This window comes from Balaenoptera borealis (assembly GCF_965194805.1).
Source record: "Balaenoptera borealis genome assembly, chromosome: 6".
NCBI classification, from domain to species: domain Eukaryota; kingdom Metazoa; phylum Chordata; class Mammalia; order Artiodactyla; family Balaenopteridae; genus Balaenoptera; species Balaenoptera borealis.
This window is the reverse complement of record NC_138863.1, coordinates 8,530,420-8,552,118: the sequence shown is the minus strand read 5'-3', so window position 1 is coordinate 8,552,118 and position 21,699 is coordinate 8,530,420. Positions and strand designations below refer to the sequence as shown.

General features: G+C 37.0%; 2 protein-coding genes across 6 annotated transcripts in view; one reads left to right on the top strand and one right to left on the bottom strand.

Moving 5' to 3' along the window:
- The window catches only part of PSMD1 (proteasome 26S subunit, non-ATPase 1), a 102,895-nt gene that overhangs the window by 19,749 nt on the left and 61,447 nt on the right, over positions 1 to 21,699 (top strand). For both annotated transcript variants that reach the window (XM_082396416.1, XM_082396417.1), the window contains 5 exons: positions 489 to 662; positions 2,532 to 2,643; positions 3,195 to 3,391; positions 4,370 to 4,465; positions 6,487 to 6,551. In XM_082396416.1, the coding sequence (XP_082252542.1) occupies positions 489 to 662; positions 2,532 to 2,643; positions 3,195 to 3,391; positions 4,370 to 4,465; positions 6,487 to 6,551 (644 nt within the window). The remainder of the gene's footprint in view (positions 1 to 488; positions 663 to 2,531; positions 2,644 to 3,194; positions 3,392 to 4,369; positions 4,466 to 6,486; positions 6,552 to 21,699) is intronic.
- The window catches only part of HTR2B (5-hydroxytryptamine receptor 2B), a 31,191-nt gene continuing 20,809 nt past the window's right edge, over positions 11,318 to 21,699 (bottom strand). For all 4 annotated transcript variants that reach the window (XM_082396424.1, XM_082396425.1, XM_082396426.1 and 1 more), the window contains exons 3-4: positions 19,443 to 19,643; positions 11,318 to 15,104 (exon numbers count right to left, since the gene is read on the bottom strand). In XM_082396424.1, the coding sequence (XP_082252550.1) occupies positions 14,215 to 15,104; positions 19,443 to 19,643 (1,091 nt within the window). In that variant the 3' untranslated portion in view covers positions 11,318 to 14,214. The remainder of the gene's footprint in view (positions 15,105 to 19,442; positions 19,644 to 21,699) is intronic.

Genomic DNA, 21,699 nt, shown 5'->3' with positions numbered 1-21,699 from the left:
ATACCGATCACTGTGAGCAGGCATCAGAACAGAAGCAATTTTCCTGGAGTTCAGAAAAAAACTAAAGTTTACTATAATTCATTGACAGGTACATTTTGTTAAATTGGATCAGTCCTCATACAGGGAAGGATAAAGTAAAGAAGAAATGTGTGTTTGTTTTTTTTTATAAAAAGTGGAAATCTTTTTCCTGTGAAGACTAGCTAAGACGTTTCTCAAAATGAATTGAAATAAGTTATTTGCATTGTCTAAGATGAATTTGGGGAACTGTTATAAAACAAGGAGGGGATGGGAATTGCAGCATTTGTTTCTAACCAGGGTGTGACTGGGTCATATAAAGGCTGTCTTCTTATGTGAGTGATAAAGTTGCTTAGGAGAGAGCCCCACTTCCCCCTTCACTCTGGAGAAAAAGCAATAATCATAGAAAATGTTACATCTTCTTTTCTCTAACTTTCTTTTACTGACACCTTTGTGGTGGCTCAAATTTACAGGGTCATGAGAAGGAAGCATTACAGTTAATGGCAACATATCTTCCCAAGGACACCTCTCCAGGATCAGCCTATCAGGAAGGTGGAGGTCTCTATGCACTAGGTCTCATTCATGCCAATCATGGTGGTGATATAATTGACTATCTGCTTAACCAGCTTAAGAATGCCAGCAATGATGTAAGTATTAGAATGGAAAAATAAATTCCCATTACTTAAGAGTCCAGGGACACATTATATTTGCCGAATTATTTTAGTGAATAGAAATTTTGTAGGATTCCCAAACCAGTACTGTTCTCATTGAATCTTTCTTTCTTTATTTGGTTGTGTGGGTCTTAGTTGTGGCAGACGGGCTCCTTAGTTGTGGCTTGTGGGCTCCTTAGTTATGGCTGGCCAGCTCCTTACTTGCAGCATATGGGCTCCTCAGTTGTGGCATACAAACTCTTAGTTGTGGCATGCATGTGGGATCTAGTTCCCTGACCAGGGATCGAACCCGGGCCCCCTGCATTGGGAGTATGGAGTCTTAGCCACTGCACCACCAGGGAAGTCCCTAGAATCTTTTCATTTGAAGATAGTTTCCTCTCCTTCTCCATAAGCTAAAATTGTGCTTCTCAATCCTTTAAACCTTGTGTGTGAGGAGCAAAATAAAGTACCAGATATTTATATTGATAAAATATGTGCTGTATTCCCACACTTCAGAGTCTTGTTATGTTATATAAGTGACTTTAGTGATCATTTAGCCTAATTCTATTATTTTTCAGGAAACTAAAGCCCAAAGAAATTGCATGTACTCTTTTGGGAATCAGGATTCTTGCTTGTTTGATCTTTGATGACTTTTAAAATGTCACTCTTTTGGAAAAACTTACTAAGCAGCCCTGTTCTTTTTTTAAGGAACCTTGACACATAGGATTTTAGACTTTAACTTTTATGTTAGTCTCTTTTAGAAAGCTATTGAGAGAGTAGCTAAGTGAGCCAGAAAATTCTGTCCTACTTCAGTGAAAAGACTGAGGCCAGTAGGAAGGTCTTTCTCAGCTAATAAGCTCCCTATCCACAAATCATATAGTTTATACATATCTCTACCTCATTTCCTCTGTTGGTCTCAGGTAAAAATTTTCTTGTCAGTTAAAACTTTTTGGTTACCAGCAGTAAAACCCTCTGCTTAAACAAGGAGTTTATTGGAAGTAGCTTATTTAATTAAAGGAAAGGCTGATGAACCAGTTCTCACAAAGCTTAAGGGCAGGGCAGTTCTGGGAATCTAGATAACAGGAACTAATGGGATCATCTCTTCAGGGCACTGCTGTCAGGGTGAATGAACTTGAAATGTTTTTGGTCCTTGGGTCATTCCACCTAAGAAAGATGAAAATTCCGGAGGAGCATCTGATTGGCCTGTCTTGGGTCACAGGCCCACACTTCCGCCAGGGGAAGATGGGAGCTTATTTTAAGTGATGGTCCCACCAAGACTCGAACCAGTGGGGAGGAATATTCCCCAAGCAGGAATGGGGTGCTGTCACCAATAAGAGGATACTGTACATTCAAAAGTAACAGATCACCACAAAAGTGTTCCTCAAATAAAGACTAACTTTTGGTCTTGACACCATTTTCTCCCACTTTCTTCATAACCATGAAGTTATGAAGAAACTTTTTTCTCCTCTATCTTCAGTTTCCTTCTGTGCTGCCTCCCTCAGTCCACAAGCATCTTCAGGTCTCACCTATCCTAAAAAAATCTCTCCTCACCACTTGCTTCTCCCTTTTAGTTGTTGTCATCTTTCTCCTCCCCTTCTCATGTAAATTTATTAAAAGAGAGCTGTACTGTTTCCACTTTCATTTTTTTCATTTCCTTCTCAACTCACTATTATTTTGCATCAGCAAGCAGCATTCTTTTGAAACTGAAATTGGTGAGGTTACCACTGGCCCTCTGTATCCTTTGATCATACTTCCTAGGCCAGCTGCTTTCCATGCCTAATATCACAATGTATTTTGAAATTTGAATGAAAGCTTGGATTTTAAGTGCAGTGTACCAAATAATTGGAGCCCATCCTTTTTCTTTAGATTGTTCGACATGGTGGCAGTCTGGGCCTTGGTTTGGCTGCCATGGGGACTGCACGCCAGGATGTGTATGATTTGCTAAAAACAAACCTTTATCAGGATGATGCTGTGACAGGTAAGTGATTCTTTCCAAAGATGACAAACTCTAGGATTAATTAATGTAACTGTAATATTTGTTTTCTACCTATATTTTGTGGTCTCTTAAAAATCTAATAGATTTCTCTATTTGCCCCATTTATCAAACTCATCTTATAAAAATATGTTTTGTGATATGTAGGCTTTTTAAAATGGTATATCTTGTGTGTATGTCTGTATAACTGACCTTTGTAAATAGAAGTTTATTAGAGTGATCTGCTTGTATCCTGGGGCTGTCTATACTGCTTGGTGATAATGTAGAAAAAATATTGCCATAATGTCTCCTTTGAAATCACTGTAGGATTTGGTAGTGTATCCTATCAAGATTTAAAAGGAAAATAGCTGTAAATATATGGATGTACTTCCACATAAACTATTCTTCTTTATATCTGATGACTTGAAAAAAGGCTCTCAGAAGCTAATGGTTGTTTTGATAGTTGATGCTAATAGTTAGCACTTCCAATAGGATATGTTTTATTTACTTTACATACATGACTCTTATTCTTTAATGTTTTGCTTTTCACTCACTAGGGGAAGCAGCTGGCCTGGCCCTAGGTTTGGTTATGTTGGGCTCTAAAAATGCCCAGGCTATTGAGGACATGGTTGGCTATGCACAGGAAACTCAACATGAGAAGATTCTACGTGGTCTTGCAGTTGGCATAGCATTAGTGATGTACGGGAGGATGGAAGAGGCTGATGCTCTCATTGAATCTCTCTGCCGTGATAAGGTGAGATCACATATTATTCATCCCTTTTTCCCTGCATTTCCTCACCCTCTGGTTATTATATCCAGCATTTACAGAAACACTTAACCTTTACTGGAAATTATCTCTATTCCTATCAGAACTCTTAGGCACATTTGTTGATAAAACTTCTCAAAAGATATATAAAGCCTAATAGAATTTAGGAAAGAAAAACACTGATTAAAAGAGGTGAGCAGGGCTAATTTGAGAATTTTAAATTTAATCAAGACTTCAGTGATTTTCAAATAAGCAGATTTAGAAAAGTTCTTTAGAAATATATAAGTTGATTTCTTTTAGAAATAATGTTTTGGGGATGATTTCATAATCATTTAATAAGATATAAAGTTTATTTCATTGTTTTTTCATCAAAAAACAGTGCCAATCTCTATACTTATTTATTTGGGTGAGATTTTTTTCCTTTGCCTTTTGTTTTGTTTTTACAGTGGCATTGTATATGGTAGGTAGTCAGTGGTAAACGGTACTGTCCTCTGTAATCTGATAAAAACATCCACTGCTATAGTTTATTGATAAAACTACTAATTATTTTGCTCAACTGTCAGACTCCGTATCTCTTCCACTCAATGCTCAGTGCCCAAGAATTAAGTGGTAAGGTGAAAAGCAAGTTAGAATGCAGAATTAGAAGCAAGCTTCTTTGTTGTTTGACAAATGGAAGTTGAGAATCATAGGGCAGTGAGTGTTGGTATTGGGCTTGAGTTTATACTTTCTAAAAAGTGTGAGGCAGCATAGGCATGTTGCACAGAATATTGGGAATTAAAAGCAGTTAACTAATACCATATTAGTGTCTTTTAATTCTCCGTTTGTTTAGAGAACTGCCAACCACAAAATGGTGCTCCTTGAGTTCATCATTTCTTACCTAAAACCAACTCCCCTGATGGATGAAACTAAGCCTTTAGAAGTTACTATCTGAAATAAGTTGATGATTGACATTGAATTATTTCTTAGGATCCAATTCTTCGACGATCTGGAATGTATACCGTGGCCATGGCTTATTGTGGTTCAGGTAACAACAAAGCTATTCGCCGCCTGCTACACGTTGCTGTAAGTACTCTGACCTTTCTTGGATAGACATGGAAGAGAAAGTTTGCAGACAGACACTAAATGTGCTGATGACTGCACACCCACACCACATAACTACCACCAGCGGCCCCAGGTTCAGATTCTCATTCATGGAGCACAGTCAGCCGTAACCTAGCGCCAGGTTCACTTAGCTTTTCAGAAGGATACAGGAAAGGATAACAGTGTGTCTATTTGAATGAAAGTCCTTAAAGTCATTTAGGGGCAACTTCTGAAACTCTATTCCAAGGGACACCCTCATTTATAAGGGACAAGCCCATGTGAATGGATCCAGGAACTTGGACATGCACTAGAACACAGCAGGGAATGACTCGGAGTCTTTGGCATCATTGAGCTTACAGTGTCATGGGGAATACAGATGCCAGAACAAATTAATACAAGTGTAATGAGAGTTACAACACAGAAAATTCAAACTGCATATCAGCTGCTCCCTTTAAGGAACATGATATGTCTTCCCGTCTGCAAATAAATTGTAAAGCATTCGTCTAGGACTTCAACACACCTCAGGAGAATTGTTCCTGGGTATTTCATATTTATTGTTATGATTGTGTATGGAATTTTCCTCCCATTACATTTTCTGCCAGGTTATTATTGGTGTAAAACAAAAGCTATTGATTTTTATAGATTTATTTTGTAAACTGGACACCTTATTAAACTCTTTTATTGTGTTTAAAAAAAAAAAGACCATGTGAATGTGTGCAGCCACCCCAGGTAGGGAAATCTAATGAACAATAGGAACGACTTCTTTTTACAGCCTGTGAAGTTAGCTTCCAGGTACCCCTAGGGGACATGCTCTATGACAAGAGACACGTTGCACAGGAAAGCCAATGCCCATGTTTTCCAACAGGCTTTTTCCACTCAGAGTCACCCAATCCAGGTACAGTTTTTCAGTGATAAATAATGTTGCCTGATAACACAGTGGACGTTCCATATGTCTTAACGCAGTAGGTTTCTACCATCTTGGTGCTGGGAGATGGTAGACCCAAGGTCATCTTCCCATGCAGAAAGGGTTTAGAGCTATTATTTCTTTCTTCCTAGAGATATTCACATGACACAGTATTTATTAATAATTTATTACTTATCAGTGCAGCATGTGGTATGTTATAGATGGTTGTATTTTGCTTGAGTTTAGGACATATGGTTTTGAAAACAACATTGAAGGAATGGTTAGATTTTCAACGTGGCCCACAAAAGCTATGGTAGAGCTGAAATAGTCTTTACAAGTAGCCCTGCATCTTAAACTTCACCAAACTATAAAGGCTTCTAAGCCTTGAAATGAAGAAATTCTCAGATGAATTTTTCTTAATTGGGGTAAGACATTCTAATAGAGGAATACAGTAGTCCCCCCTTACCCACGGAGTATATGTTCCAAGACCCCCAGGGGATGCCTGAAACCACGGATAGTACATATACTATGTTTTTTCATATACATACGTACATACATACATAACTGTAATAAAGTTTAACTTATAAATTAGGCACAGTAAGAGAATACCTGAATTGCAGCATCACTACTCCTGTGCTTTGGGGCCATTATTAGGTAAAATAAAGGTTATTTGAATATAAGCACTGCAGTACCGCATCGATCTGATAACTGAGAGGGCTACTATGTGACTAGTGTGTGGATAGCATATACAACTTGGATACACTGAACAAAGGGATGATTTACATCCCAGGCGGGACAGAGTGGGATGGCGTGAGATTTCATTACAATACTCAGAATGACATGCAATTTAAAACTTATGAATTGTTTATTTCTGGAATTTTCCATTTAATAAATATTCAAACCACAGTTGACTGTGGGTAACTGAAACTGCTGAAAGTGAAACCATGAATTAGGGAGGTGGCTACGGTAATATGCTAATGAGATCTAGTTTACATTTAAATGATGTGGGCCTCTCCTATCAGTTTATTCTAGTAATGTAATGAATGTAGTAATAGGATGCATGTAGTATAATGTAATTATCCTTGAAATTTTTTCCTAGGTAAGTGATGTTAACGACGATGTCAGGAGGGCAGCAGTAGAATCACTTGGGTTCATTCTCTTCAGGTAATAATTTCTAACTTCTGATTCTATTTATATTCCATTTCTATTTGTAGTTAGTAATTAAACAGAAACTAAATATCTGAGGAAGTATGTCTAGGTTCAGAGTGAGGACCATATAACAATAAAGTTAGTACTGTTCCTCTGAAGAAGAAGCCAGTATGTTTTGAGAGTCTGAGATGCTCTTTGAGAAGCAGTAGTCCTCTTCCCATGTATACTGGTAATTCAAATGGGATGCTATCTCTCACACAGACTTGCAGAGTTCTTGAAGCTCTTTAATGAGAGTGAAAGGTATTAGGTTTTGTTTAAATGCAAAAGAGTGAAAAATTTGCAGATTTGGAGATGCCCTTGGCATTATATTATAGTATGGTTGTGATTTAGAGGACACACTCTGAAACCAGTCTGCCAGGATTGAATCTTGGCCCTGTCACTTACTAGCTGAGTGACTTTGGGCTTGTTACTTAGCGTCTTTGAACTTCGGATTCCTAAGGGTATAGTAATAGTACCTAAGACTGTTTTTTGACAGTTAAGTGAATTAATAGGTCTAAAGCCCTTCGAACAGTATTTGGCACTAGTAAGCGCTATTCAAGTGTGTATGAGTAGTGGCAATTGTAATAGTTAGTGGTGGTAGATGCAGTAGTACTTCTTACAATAGTTCTTCTCTCCAATCTCATATACACTGTTTCTTTTCGCTGAGGTACTTTATCTTAAAATGCAACATAGGAAAATTAAAAGTATTTCTTTCAGCTCGTTTTTGGGCACTGCTTATTAGAGTTTACTTGTGATGAAATTACACAGTAAAATAAGTTCTGAAGGTACATGTAAGGTGAGCTTCATGTACTTTTAATCTTTGGTATAGGTATATATATATATTTTTTCTAACAAATATGTACTGCACTGTGAACTGGTTAGAGGACCTTCTCTAAGATACAAGATAGGAAGTTACTGCAGGCACTAAATATTTTTTTCCTATTGTGGATAAAAATGTTGAATAAAACAGCAAAGCACACATCCATATAGCATGTTAATAGGTTTCTCCTTACACCAGTCAGTTTTGTTGAATGAGGTTGTTCAACAAAATACTAATCTCCTTCACTGTATTACCTCTAACCCTCATTTGTCTAACTTGTTCACAAAGACACTAGAGAACTTTCACTAAATCCTAAAAACATAGTATTTATACAGATCTACTAGTCTGGTACCTCTAAAACAGATTATGTGGTTAATTGGTTATTATTGTTTTTAGTAAATTCATAGAAGTATCACATGTTCATTGATTCCTTTTCTGAGATCTGATAAAACCTATTTGTGTTAAGCTATTCCACATTTTTTCAAAAGATCTACAACAGACTCCATAGTTTAAATTTCTTGAGTCCTATCTCTTTTTGAACATTGGAATATTTAGCCACGTACAGTCCTTTTGTATCCTTTTTTTTTTTTTTTTTAAGGGAACTTTATTTATTTTGTCTGTGTTGGGTCTTTGTTTCTGTGCGAGGGCTTTCTCTAGTTGCGGCGAGCGGGGGCCACTGTTCGTCGCGGTGCACGGGCCTCTCACTGTCGCGGCCTCTCTTGTTGCGGAGCACAAGGTCCAGACGCGCAGGCTCAGTAGTTGTGGCTCGCGGGCCTAATTGCTCCGCAGCATGTGGGATCTTCCCAGACCAGGGCTCGAACCCGTGTCCCCTGCATTGGCAGGCAGATTCTCAACCGCAGATTCTCAACAACTGCGCCACCAGGGAATCCCAGTCCTTTTGTATCTTTGCCATTTTCTGTTTTTGCTCAGATTTGTCAACAGTGGTTCTACAATTATATTCACAAGTTCTGTTTCAGGGAAGTGATTCATTTAGCTTAGAGACTTGAACTCATTTAAGGCACCCAGTCTCTTCACCTGTTTTGCATTTTGATCAGTCTTAACATTACCTTCTATCTTTCTGGTCTAAAAAGCATTCTCCTGAGACAAAAGATGGAAGCAAAATAGAAGTTGAATAGTTCTGTTTCCTTCCTGTCATCTTTGGCGTATCATTCTAGCCAACCTGTGATGCTAACCTTTCCTTATTTTTGTTCTAGAGTTTATTAGACACAGTTGAAAACCAGACACAAATGGTTTTATTATTGCTATTCAGGGAGGTTTTTTTAAAAATTCTTATTGGAAAACTAGATAATTTGTATATGGAAACTATATTCTTCTAGGTGTACCCTTAGTAACTATTGGCCTGTATAAAGAATCGTACTCATGATGGTCTCTTCCTTTGTTTTATCTATTCATTGTCGGCTGCTAACTGTTCCTATTAGTCACTTTATATTTTATATCACATAAATCAGTCACCTAGTGTGTGTATTCTGCCACACAGGAAGTTGAGCTTTCGTGAAAACTGTTTTTCTTCCATTTTTAACCTGACAGTGCTTTGCTCTCTAATTATCAAAATTCTTTTCTGCCCTTGTATTTACTGTAGCTGACACATGTGCTCAATTCCCAGTTTCAGCAGCAGATGTCTTCCATGAGCTGCTTTTAGGCTTTGCTAAGATCTCTACTACCTAGGATACTCAGATCCAGCTAATGAGTTGCTTATGTGCTCATTATTTCTAAGCGACCATTCAGAGTTCTGTTGCTGTTGTTGTTTTTTTCTTCATAATATGATTCTTATAAGAAGTAGAAACTGGAAAAGATTTTAGAGATAACTTTGTCTAAAACTTCATGGATGAAGAAAATTAAATGTAATCAACTTGTCTAAGGAGGTGCAGTTAAAACCAAGTTCTCTAATTTTAGATTGTTGTCAATTCCCTGGAGTGATAATTTTTAAAGGTGAAAAAAACCTTAGAAATAAACAGTATTCCCATTTTTTTTAAAGAGAAGAAAATTGAATTCCAAAATTGTTAACAAAACTTCCTGTTGTCATAGAGCTGAATGGTAGAACAGAAATTCAAAACAGGTCTCAGGATAGACCAGTGCTTTCTCTACCATGCCTTTCCTTCAGAGCGCCTTCTTTCTGAGTGGCTCTGATAGAACATTTTTATTCTCAAATTTCCTTATTAAGTTTAATATTTGGAAAGTTTCTGTCCTGTATCCTAAGAATTAGTAAATGTTTTCTGATGTGTCATCGGTTGCTTTCTTAGTGTGCTCCATTTTATCATTTCTTCCCTTTTAAATGTCACTTTTAAAATAACCACAGACATTTGGCCCCCTTGAATCGTGTTTTAAGGATTTATTTCTTCTTAATTTTTAAAACTTCTTTTAAAGTGTACTTATTGGACACAAATACTGAAAACATATCAGTAAACACGTATTTGTACTTCAGCAACTAAGGTGAAATTGTCTTTGTAGGAAACTAAACATTTTCATGTATATTATCTCCTTTATTCTTAGGATAGTCCAGGGAGTTGTAGTATTTTCACTATTTCTTTCTCCTGGTATTTGTGGGTTATATGTTCATAATCTATATGATAAAAATAGAAAATTAAATTGAAAAACATTCTTGCCAAGTTGAAATGAACCTAGTTTATTTTTTATCCAATAATTAGGTGATTCGTGGGTCCATTGTTATTAGTCTAGTCAGCAGATGTATTATCACAACTCTGTACAGTACTGTGCTTGGCATTGACTGAAAACTCAGTTGGAATTGAACAATCTGAATTATTTCATCTTCACATCGGAAAGGAAAATGAAGAAAGAGGCTAATAGAAGTATTAGTTTTTATATACTTGTTAAAATTAAGTTGCTATAATGGTGAACAAGTTGATGATCTAATATAGACCTTTCTTAAAATTAGATAATCTTCGATATCCGTGATCATCTTTGCTATGACTTAAGCTTACAATATAATGCTAAATATTTCTCAATTTATACATTAATTTACTTGCAGATATGGATGGATCTCACAAGATCAGAGGGAGATTCTTGGTGCAGATATTTTTTAGACCACAAAAAAATGGTTTCTTGAATAGAAATGTGTTGCATCATCATAGATCCTTAGCATTTGAAGGAACCCTAGCAATCAAATAGTTACCACCAAATGCATAAATTATCTTTACAATATCTCCATTCACAATTTTATATCAATTTGATACATATTCTCTATGTGCTGTTTTCTGTTTCTGCCTCAGTGTCTGGATGCTGTAACTTCCTTGTTTTTTCAATTCTTCCTTCTATCTGCATCTTTGTTTTCGCCTCACATTCAATTAACAATAAATATGGAATAGAGTGAAAAAAAATTTTTTCAAAATTATCCTTCTAAATAGGTACAATCTATTCCTTTTCTTTGAAGGTAGGACTATTAAAGAGAGTCCCTTTGTTGCCATAGCGGTGGTTAACTTCGAGATTTGCTTTTAAGTACAGATTTCCTTAAAATATTTTAAAATAGAAATATCAGTTATGTATCAAAATGCTAAAAATTTTGTACTGTGTTATACTTTTTCAGGAATAGTTTATATTGGAGTTGTATTTCTTTTTCTAGAATCTTCTGGAAGTACTAGAATGATCTCTCATTAACTAGCTCTCAGCTAACTGTAAGCAAGGAATTTTTTTCCAGGAATTGAAGCTGAACAGTTTAAAGGTCTTATAGTTAATTCTGTAGGTGTGCATATGTTTAAGCACATACACAAATTTGAAGTCAGTATAGAGCATGTGGGAAGATATTCCTTCTAATCTAGATTGTCTAGGGATAGAGCTTTGCCAGTAAGATTGCCATCTCTAGTATTTAAATTTTCTGAAACAATTTTATATGCCATCAGATACCTAAGACACAGTTTGGAATACTGTTGGAGTGATATCTGAAAACTTAATCTCTGACTTGGCAAGAATGTAAATCTTAACATACGCCAAACACTTCATATTAGAGACTGAAACCAAAATAGATAAGAATGATTTTTTTTTTTTTTAAGGAACGTAAATTATTTTGCCTCTTATTCGAGATAACCCACCCCTTTTTTTTTTTTTTAACATCTTTATTGGAGTATAATTGCTCTACAATGTTGTGTTAGTCTCTGCTGTATAACAAAGTGAATCAGCTTTACATATACCTATATCCCCATATCTCCTTCCTCTTGTGTCTCCCTCCCACCCTCCCTATCCCACCCCTCTAGGTGGACACAAAGCACCGAGCTGATCTCCCTGTGCTATGCGGCTGCTTCCCACTAGCTAGCTATTTTACATTTGATAGTGTACATATATGTCCATGCCACTCTTTCACTTCATCCCAGCTTACCCTTCCCCCTTCCTGTGTCCTCAAGTCCATTCTCTATGTCTGCATCTTTATTCCTGTCCTGCCCCTAGGTTCTAAAGAACCATTTTTTTTTTAGATTCCATATATATGTGTTAGCATATGGTATTTGTTTTTCTCTTTCTGACTTACTTCACTCTGTATGACAGTCTCTAGGTCCATCCACCTCACTACAGATAACTCAGTTTCGTTTCTTTTTATGGCTGAGTAATATTCCATTGTATATATGTACCACATCTTCTTTATCCATTCATCTGTCGATGGACACTTAGGTTGCTTCCATGTCCTGGCTATTGTAAATAGAGCTGCAATGAACATTGTGGTACATGACTCCTTTTGAATTATGGTTTTCTCAGGGTATATGCCCAGTAGTCGGATTGCTGGGTAGTATGGTAGTTCTACTTTTAGTTTTTTAAGGAACCTCCATACTGTTCTCCATAGTGGCTGTATCAATTTACATTCCCACCAACAGTGCAAGAGGGTTCCCTTTTCTCCACACCCTCTCCAGCATTTATTGTTTGTAGTTTTTTTGATGATGGCCATTCTGACCGGTGTGAGGTGATACCTCATTGTAGTTTTGATTTGTATTTCTCTAATGATTAGTGATGTTAAGCATCCTTTCATGCAGAGATAACCCACCCTTAACACTGCTGAAAAAAGAGTTGTGGCAAAAATGCCTAAAGTTTTAATGATTTAGGAGTTAAATTTGTAAGGTATACTCTTTCTGGCAGATGATGTAGAGCCCATAAGATCTGTAATAGAACCATGTTCTAGGAGAGGATTCTGCCATTTGAATTTTATATACCTGGTTCCCTTATGCTGAGTGAGCTTCTCCATAGCCAGCATATTTCTTGTGATAATTTTCTTAAACTGTGTTGCCTGGAAGGGAGCAAGGATGGAGCAATAATAGGTTGAGGCATAAGAATGGGTCAACCTGAAAAGGAAAGGCTAAGATATGGGCTGTCTTCACTGCAGATTCCCTCAGGCTAAATTTATTCACCATTTATGTGAGTAGCATAAAAATAAAATATCAAGGGCTTCCCTGGTGGTGCAGTGGTTAAGAATCCGCCTGCCAACGCAGGGGACACGGGTTCGAGCCCTGGTCCAGGAAGATCCCACATGCCGCGGAGCAACTAGGCCCGTGCACCACAACTACTGAGCCTGCGCTCTGGAGCCCACAAGACACAACTACTGAGTCCACGTGCCACAACTACTGAAGCCCGCGTGCCTAGAGCCCGTGCTCCGCAACAAGAGAAGCCACTTCAGTGAGAAGCCTGCGCACCACAACGAGGAGTAGCCCCCGCGCACCGCAACTAGAGAAAGCCCGCGTGCAGCAACGAAGACCCAACGCCGCCAAAAATAAATAAACAAAATAATAAAAACATTAAAATAAAATATCAAAAGTAAATAGAATTGGCTACTATTTACAGAGTACCCACATGAACTCATTCTCATAAGAACCCTATGAAACATAGATGAGGAAACTGAGAAATATTTTTTGTAAATTCAGTCAGTTAGTAAACGGCATAGATTGGATTTATTCCAGATCTAGTAGTGCAAAGTAAAGTAACAAAAGGATGAATAAAAAATTTTGTACCAGAAGTTCAACCAAGTCTTTGGGGAAGTTTGGCAGCCATGATCTCATAAGATTATTAAAATTTAGGTTCCTGGATTAATAAAGTCCCATGCCTTATTGCATGCTCTTTGAGAAACATAATGCACAGGCTCTTTGAGAAACATAATGAGGTTTAGGTACCCAAGACTCGTTTCATTTGCTTTCTCCTCCTCCGGTAGACCCACCTCTGCTGAGTAGATGCCTGGTGTGAGCCATCTAACAAACAGCTCTAGTTCTAAGACCGTGTCACTTTGTGTGATATCCAACTACTCTCCCTACCCCTTCCATCAAGACAGTTTCCTGATCAGTGCAAAATTGTGATTACATTTAACTAAGCCAGATTATGAATGGCAATCTCGGCTTACCTTCAGATGTGATCATTATTTTATGCACTTATTTTTAGTCCTCTGTTTCTATCACTGTTGTTCTGTGTTATGCCTTATGTCTTTAACGCCTTGAAGACAAGGTTAATACTTGTTTTGTTTATTTCATTCTTAGCATAGCTTTGCATACAATTAGGAACTAAATAAATTCTTATGGTGACGTTTTTTTGTAAGCCAGAAGTTTATTGATTTATTTAATTTTATTTCATTTGACTATCTTAACATTTAACTAGTGTGCTGGATTGTTTTAATTTGCAACTATACAAAAATGATTTTTTTTGTTAGAATAATTTTGCCCAAATAAAGAAAATTGGATAATCTTAATACATAATTCTTAATTTAAAGAGATGATTTTTGATACATGATATAAAGTTCTTCTTTATGTAATTCTTGGTATATTTATATCTTCTTTATCTTACTCATCATTATATTAGTTACATAAAAGCTGTGCCATTACTCTATACATAACTGATTTGCTCTTCAGTTTTGTCACCTTCATTTTCGGTGAGAAGTGTATCTAGTAAAATGATTGATGAAGACTGAATGGTTGAACTTCGGAGCCTCATTGGGCTCTGGTACATGGCAGGATTAATGCCATTTCGCATTCTATGTTTCATAAAAAATTTAGAGTTCTCTGCCATTGGATTCTGGAAGTACACATTACCGGAGCATTTTCTGAGTTTTTTTACTGATTTTGTGGCCCGGTAATTGCAGGTGATGTACCGGCCAAATGCATCCCGAAATGTCTTGTTGAAGAGGGTGTAGACCAGAGGATTCACCCCTGAGGAAACATAGCCTATCCACACAAATATCTCCAGGAGCATTTTGAGAGTAGTCTGGTTGCAGGAATCACATAAAGCTAAAGTTATATTTGTAATAAAAAAGGGGCACCACATAAGCAAAAAGAGGAAAAACACAATCCCTAGAACCTTTGAGGCTCTTTGTTCATTGGAAATGGTCTGCACTGACTTTTTTCCTACTGTGGACGTTCTTCGCATAAGTATGTCATCACTTGCATTGGGCAGGGTTTTGTCCTTGTGAGAACCATCCAGCATTGCCACTTTTTCTGGTGATGAGCAAGGTGTTTCATCCCTTTGGAAAACTGTGGACACAGTCAACCACATTAGGCGTTGAGGTGGCTTGTTTTTGACCAAGTAAGCTTTCTTCTGTAAAGCGTGGATAGTGAGAAAGTAGGTGACAATCATGATCGCCAGAGGTGTAAAGAAGGACGCCAGTGAGCCAAAGAGCATGAAATTGCCAAAACGATCCTTTGTCAGCCCACAAGTGATGTTGTTGGGGTTACCCACATCAGTGTCTATACCTTTAATAGGGACTGGAACGGCAATGCCTAAGGAAGAAGAAACAAGATAAACTGAGTTACTTTATGACCTTTGACTCTTAGATTAGGTCCTTTTAAAGTTTATCTTACTGACTTTACCCTATTAGTGTATTATAATTCCTGGTACCCACAATGCAGAATCTGTCAAGAAATAAATCAATGGAAGATTTGACAAATAGAACCTAAGTAAGCAAACCTGCTGTTTTTAAAGAGATTGGTTTCAGTTTTATAATTAAAGCTTCCCTAAAACCATAGTGTATACATGAAATAGTAGAGAATGTCTTCATTTATTCTCCATTTCTCATTATCTATTTTTGTTTGTTGATCTATCCCAAATTAAGGAAAAGAATTCAGAAGAGAAGCTGCTTTTATCTTAATATCCAGTGTAGATGAGCTAAAGAGACTTAAGAATACATTCATGCAATATCTTAATTCTGAGTAGATACCTATTTTATAATCTTTGAGGTTACACAGTTTCATTTAACAGACAGTTTTATCTTTTGATATTTGTGAATGTCTTTTAACCTTTTCTTTCTGACTTCTTAGGGAAAACTAAGGGTTCATTGTATTTTTTCAAATGCTACTTAAAAATTTGAGAGCGAGTGGATCATGAAATTTACTTGCTTTTTTTAAAAAATTTATTTATGTATTTATTTTTGGCTGTGTTGGGTCTTTCTTGCTGCACGCGGGCTTTCTCTAGTTGCAGTGAGCAGGGGCTATTCTTCATTGTGGTGCGCAGGCTTCTCATTGCGGTGGTTTCTCTTGTTGCAGAGCATGGGCTCTAAGCACGCGAGCTTCAGTAGTTGTAGCACGTGGGCCCAGTAGTTGTGGCTTGCGGGTTCTAGAGCGCAGGCTCAGTAGTTGTGGCGCACGGGCTTAGTTGCTCCGTGGCATGTGGGATCTTCCCGGACCAGGGCTCGAACCCGTGTCCCCTGTATTGACAGGTGGATTCTTAACCACTGCGCCACCAGGGAAGCCATGAAATTTATTTTCAAGATTGAAGGTTCCTCTAATAAAAATGAAAGAAATGTACCTCATGCTAATTTTATTATACTTTAAATACCGTGAAGTAGGTATTTAAATATGACCTTGCTTATTAGTGAAGTAGGTTATTAGCAAGACAACACAAGGGTTAACCCTAATCCTTTCCCTTTGAAACAGCAAATACTTTAAAATAAGTCTGAATTAATTGATCTTTAGACACCTCTAGGAAGTATCATGAAAGAATTCACTTTTATGAATCTAAAAGTACTCCTGTCATCTGCATAGCCTTTTTATGGTAGCAAAGAGACCTTGACAAGAATATATTCCTCAAACCCTTTCTAATGGAGGCCACTGATTTTTCTACTTTTCCTCAGGTATAACACCAGAAAGAGGATTCTGTATACTTTCTTTTCTACACTAGGGGTCAGCAAACTATAGCCCAAGGGCCAAATCTGGCCTGCCTTCTGTTTTTGTAAATAAAACTTTATTGGAACACAGCCATACCCATTTGTTAATGTATTATATATGGCTGCTTTTGTTCTACTGCTGCAGAGTTGAGTAGTTCTGACAGAACCATATAGCATCTGTAAGACCAAAATATTTACTGTCTTGCCCTTTATAGAAAAACTTGGCTGGCCCCTCCTCTACCCTGTTACTTCCAGGTAATCATTACACTGTTCTTTCCCCACCCCAAAGCACTTCCCTTTTAAAGTCTATTTAAGCTACTTATACCACTCTATTCTCCATCCAGATCATCTACCAACCTCCAGGATATATGTCTGTCTTCCTTAATGGTTTCAGCCCCTTGCTATAGTTTCCTATCCACTGTTAACCTTGCTATCATCTTCCATGACTCCATCCCATTTATTACTCTTCTAACACCTAATTTTATATTTCTTGAACTCTTCAACTCCAATGCACTCCTGAAGCCATCGATCCATAAGTCCACTTAAAACTACCCCATAGGGACTTCCCTAGTGGCACAGTGGTTAAGAATCTGCCTGCTAGTGCGGGGGACACGGGTTCGAGCCCTGATCCAGGAAGATCCCACATGCCGTGAAGCAACTAAGCCCGTGCACCACAACTACTGAGCCTGTGCTCTATAGCCCATGAGCCACAACTACTGAGCCCGCATGCCACAACTACTGAAGCTCGTGTGCCTAGATGCTCCGCAACAAGAGAAGCCACCGCATGAGAAGTCCGCACACCACAACGAAGAGCAGCCCCCGCTCGCCGCAACTAGAGAAAGCCCGTGCGCAGCAACAAAGACCCAACACAGCCAAAAATAAATAAATTAAAAAAAAAAAACTGGCCCATATCTAAAATCATGAACTCTGATATTTCCCTTTCTTGTCCTGCTACTCTTCATTACTTCTCTTTACAGTTATCTTGACATCTAGTGCATCCGTCCTTCTCTTTTTTCACATTCCATTAACTCCCATCAAGGCTCAGGTTACCTTCCCAACCAGCTTGTTGGTCAATGACATTTAAGTTTTCACTAGTATTTTTTATACCTTACCCTCTTATTCTCCTTTCGCCTTACTGTTGTCAGATGTTACCTAGGATAACTGTAAATCCAGAAGAAGAAAGTGAGCTCTTTTTTTTTTAGCACTTTGCAGAATTTAAAAACTAAACTAACCTCATTATTTGCCTTTTCTTTTACAAAGTCACTGAATTGTCATCGGTTCTACAACACAAAGTGTGATGAAATGAAAATGGCATTGATCTTGGCCTTTGTGCTAAAAAGCTGTTAAGTCTTTAAGCCAACTGTTTAAAACCTCTAGGTTTCTTTTCTCATCTGTAAAAGGAAAAAGTAGATTTGTAAGATTCTTCTAAGCTGTAAATTTGGGGTCATCTTTTTATTCTTTTCTTCCTGTATACTTATCACTTAGTATTAGTCCATCTTCCTGAATGCAAAGATTCTTTTTCTTATTTATCTTTGTATTCTTAGTACCTAACATATCATAGGTACTCTATAAATTTGATTATCCAGCCTTGATTGAGGTACCAACAGGCTGTTTATTGGCTTGATTAAATTTCAGTTTCTTTAATTCTCTTAAGGAGCCATTTCTCCTATTTTCCCTCTACCTTTGCCCTATTCTCTCCCCCCGCCCACCCCCCGCCTCCACCCTACCCCAACACACACTGTTTCCCTTTCCTTCTCCCTTATCACACTGAGCTTACCAAAAAGGTGTGGGTTGTTTGACATGAACTACTTTAGTTTTCCTTCTCTCCACTCTAAATTTTGGCAGTTGTCACCCATCCATGCCCTTTCCGTAGCTTCTTTTTTAGGGGCCTCTTCTATCGATCAGCCTCTGTCCCCAAAGCTAGCCTTTTCTCTCTGCTTGCAGGTATCTCCATTCTGAATAGAGTTCTCCTTGACCCTAATTTCTTCCCAAGCCAGACTAGTAACAGTCCTTACTTTTACCTCCAAACTTTTCAAAAGAGGGTTGGCCTTCGTATCTTTATTCCAGGAATATAAAGGTCATTTTCAATGTCTTGCTTTCTTGTTTTTTTCCCCCAGCATTCTTTTTTCTGATTAGGGAGAGAAGTTACATCTTTTTCTTTCTTCCTTTTAGCATTTTCAGGTCTCTCTTGATTTTTTTTCCTCTTTGAATTTTTCCTTATTAGGAGAAAGTGAATCTGCTGGCAAACTGTTAATGATCATAGTAACCGTTGTGAATCTGTTTGTTTTTCTGATACTAACGTACTTAAAAGATTTGAGTTATCATTTATGCTGTACTTCATGCTAAGATACTCTAATAGAGCAGCTATCTTTGAGTATTAAACATGGGCACAGGGGCATAAAACAGTTTAGAAGAAATATGATTTCTCCCCAAAATTATTTCTGAACATCATTTGTATCTCTCTTAAAACTTGTAATTAAGCATGTTCAAAACACTTAAACAGACAGTAATGCCTTTAGTCTGCGTACATATTGGTTTCCAAGGTGAATATATGAACTTTGATACCTGCATACAAAAAGTTTGGTTTCTTTTTGTTTTTGTTTCCTCTTTTCCTATTTATCTTCTTAGATGTGATTTAAGATGCATTTCTTTTTTTTTTTTAATTGTTGTTACTTTAATAAAATTTCAAGATTCTGCATGCTACCCAGACCTTAATGATCGGTTGACAAATATGAAAACTGTTTTCAGATTTAGTCTTCCTGCATGTCAAAATCAAGCCTTGAACTTTTCTGCTTTTTCACACTTTTTGCTGATAGTGTGCTTTAGAAGCTATATGATGAATGTAATGTTATGAGGAGCTTGTATTGGTGTAACAGTGTCTACCAGGCCTGGTAATCTAGCCCAATGGAACCAAAGGCTATATACACCACCACACACCCTGACATTCCCCACATACCTATTGAAATTAACCACACCACTGTAATCTTGATGAATGCTGTAGCTGGTGAGTTATATTGATTGGCCTGGATTGGCTTTTTGATGGCTATGTAACGATCCACTGAAATGGCGCAAAGATGCATGATGGATGCAGTAGAAAAAAGAACGTCAAGAAATAACCAGGCAGGGCATAGAACGAGTGGGAGGGGCCACATAGCCTCTGAAAGAAAGAAAAACAAAAAAACATAGTCTCAAAATGGCAACCTTTAATCTGCAGTTTCTTTTTTAAGTGATACATATTTTTTAACCTTTTTCTGTATTCATCTGAAATTTTATGACTTAAGCTGCAAGGTAATGTTTGACTTCAGATAATGGAGTCAGTAATATTAAATACATTTCTGTAGATGGTACCCTTTAAATACATTTTCTGTTTTGTAAAATAATTACAGCTCTTTTCCTAAATCAGTTTAGCATTTTTAGCATTATTTTGACCTTTGCTCTTTTGTGTATTCCTTTTGTGATCTTTTAAAAATGTATACAGTGTTGCAACTGGAACTTAACCTTACTATTCAGATAAAATTTATTTTTAAGCTGCTATTGTATTTTTTTTAAAAAAAAAACATTTACCAAATAGAGGAAGCAATATAATGTGGCAAAAAGAATATTAGCATGGCAGTCTCAGTGAGGCCTGGTATTTTGGCTCACTTCTAGCATTAACTAGCAGTATGATCCTTGTTTATAGCAAACTCTAATTTGGTGAAATAATTAAGTGGAATGACTTGAGTTTTCCTTTTGACAGAAATAGTTCTTAAATAAAGTTTGCAAAAGGAATGGCTTCAGATTATTCCAAAGAAAAGTGGGTTGTTACCCTTCCAATATAGTCCATCCTTCACTCCAAGCAAGGAGATGTAATAAGCAGAACAGACTTTGGTTTAAAAAGAAAATCTCATTATTAAGCATAGTACTTTATTTAACAAATTCTTATTTAAAAAGCATTTATTCTATACCTCATACAGTCTGAAACACTTTAGAAATATTAACTTTTTAAAAAATTTCAGGTTTGGGGTATGATAGTTTTCCCATAAATTTACTTAGATGAGTATTCATACGTGTATGAATGTGATACACTATGCATTATACATATACGCACTACTAAATTTTGCAGTCTTAAAACAACTAAAATTTATTATAGCGTTTGTCCTAGAGTATTTCAGTTAGAATCCATTTTACAAACACACACAGATTTTAGAACTTGCTATAAAAGCAAATTCCTCCTGTATAGAACAAATGTCATACATATGAGATTATATAAACCCTTTTTATGGTTTAATTGTATGTCCACTGACATGTGAACTACTTTTCTTTTCCTGGTTTTTGCGAGTATATCTGACTTTGACAGGTATAAAATGATTGAGATAATTGAAGGGGGAACCAAGATAACTATCTCAGGATTTCAGAGCACCAAGAGACCCTTTAGTTGTAAACTGTTTAAATTCAGGAAGCCTGGGGGGAGTGGAGAAAGGTTAGTATCCCAGACCAAAAAAAGACCATAATTTAGGGAAAGAGGTTTTAAATAGACTTGAATATGTCTTTTTCAAGACTCAAGTAGGATCTCAGTGAAAAATATGTGGATACTTCACAAAAAAAGGTAGGTAGCAAGGCTAACAAACGCACCTTTTGGTGCCTTCTGTTTCCAGAGTTGGTATGTGGCATTCTTAATAGGAATATTAAAATATTTCTTTTTAAAACAAAATTAGTATGAATTTTTTATTGAAAAAGGATAAATGATTCCTTGGTACTTGGTTCCATGTTCAGCAGATTCTTTAAAAAAGATTTAAAGCATTAGGTGGAAGGAGTAATTCATACTTCTAAGTAAGTTACTTTAATCAGACTCTTCCTACTTCACTGAATTGGGGGTGGGAATAAGGGACAGAGATGATAAATTATAGTCATTGAGCTGGAAGAGACCTTAGAGATTATATCATTGATTTTGCAGATGAGTAAATTCTGGTACAATTAAGTCTTTGAATATGAGAGGGAGCATTTATTTATCAAAATTTAAATGTTAATTGAAAGTGTTCTTTGGGACCTTGCTACTCAAGGTGTGCTCGTCAGATCAGCAAGGATCAGCATCACCTAGGAACTAGTTAGAACTGCAGGCTCTTGGGCCTCATCCCTTAGGTACTGAATCATACTGCAGTTGAAGGAAATACCAGGTGATCTGTATGCAGATTAGTGTTTGAGAAGCACTGCTTTCTTGAAAAGGTTGTGTGTTG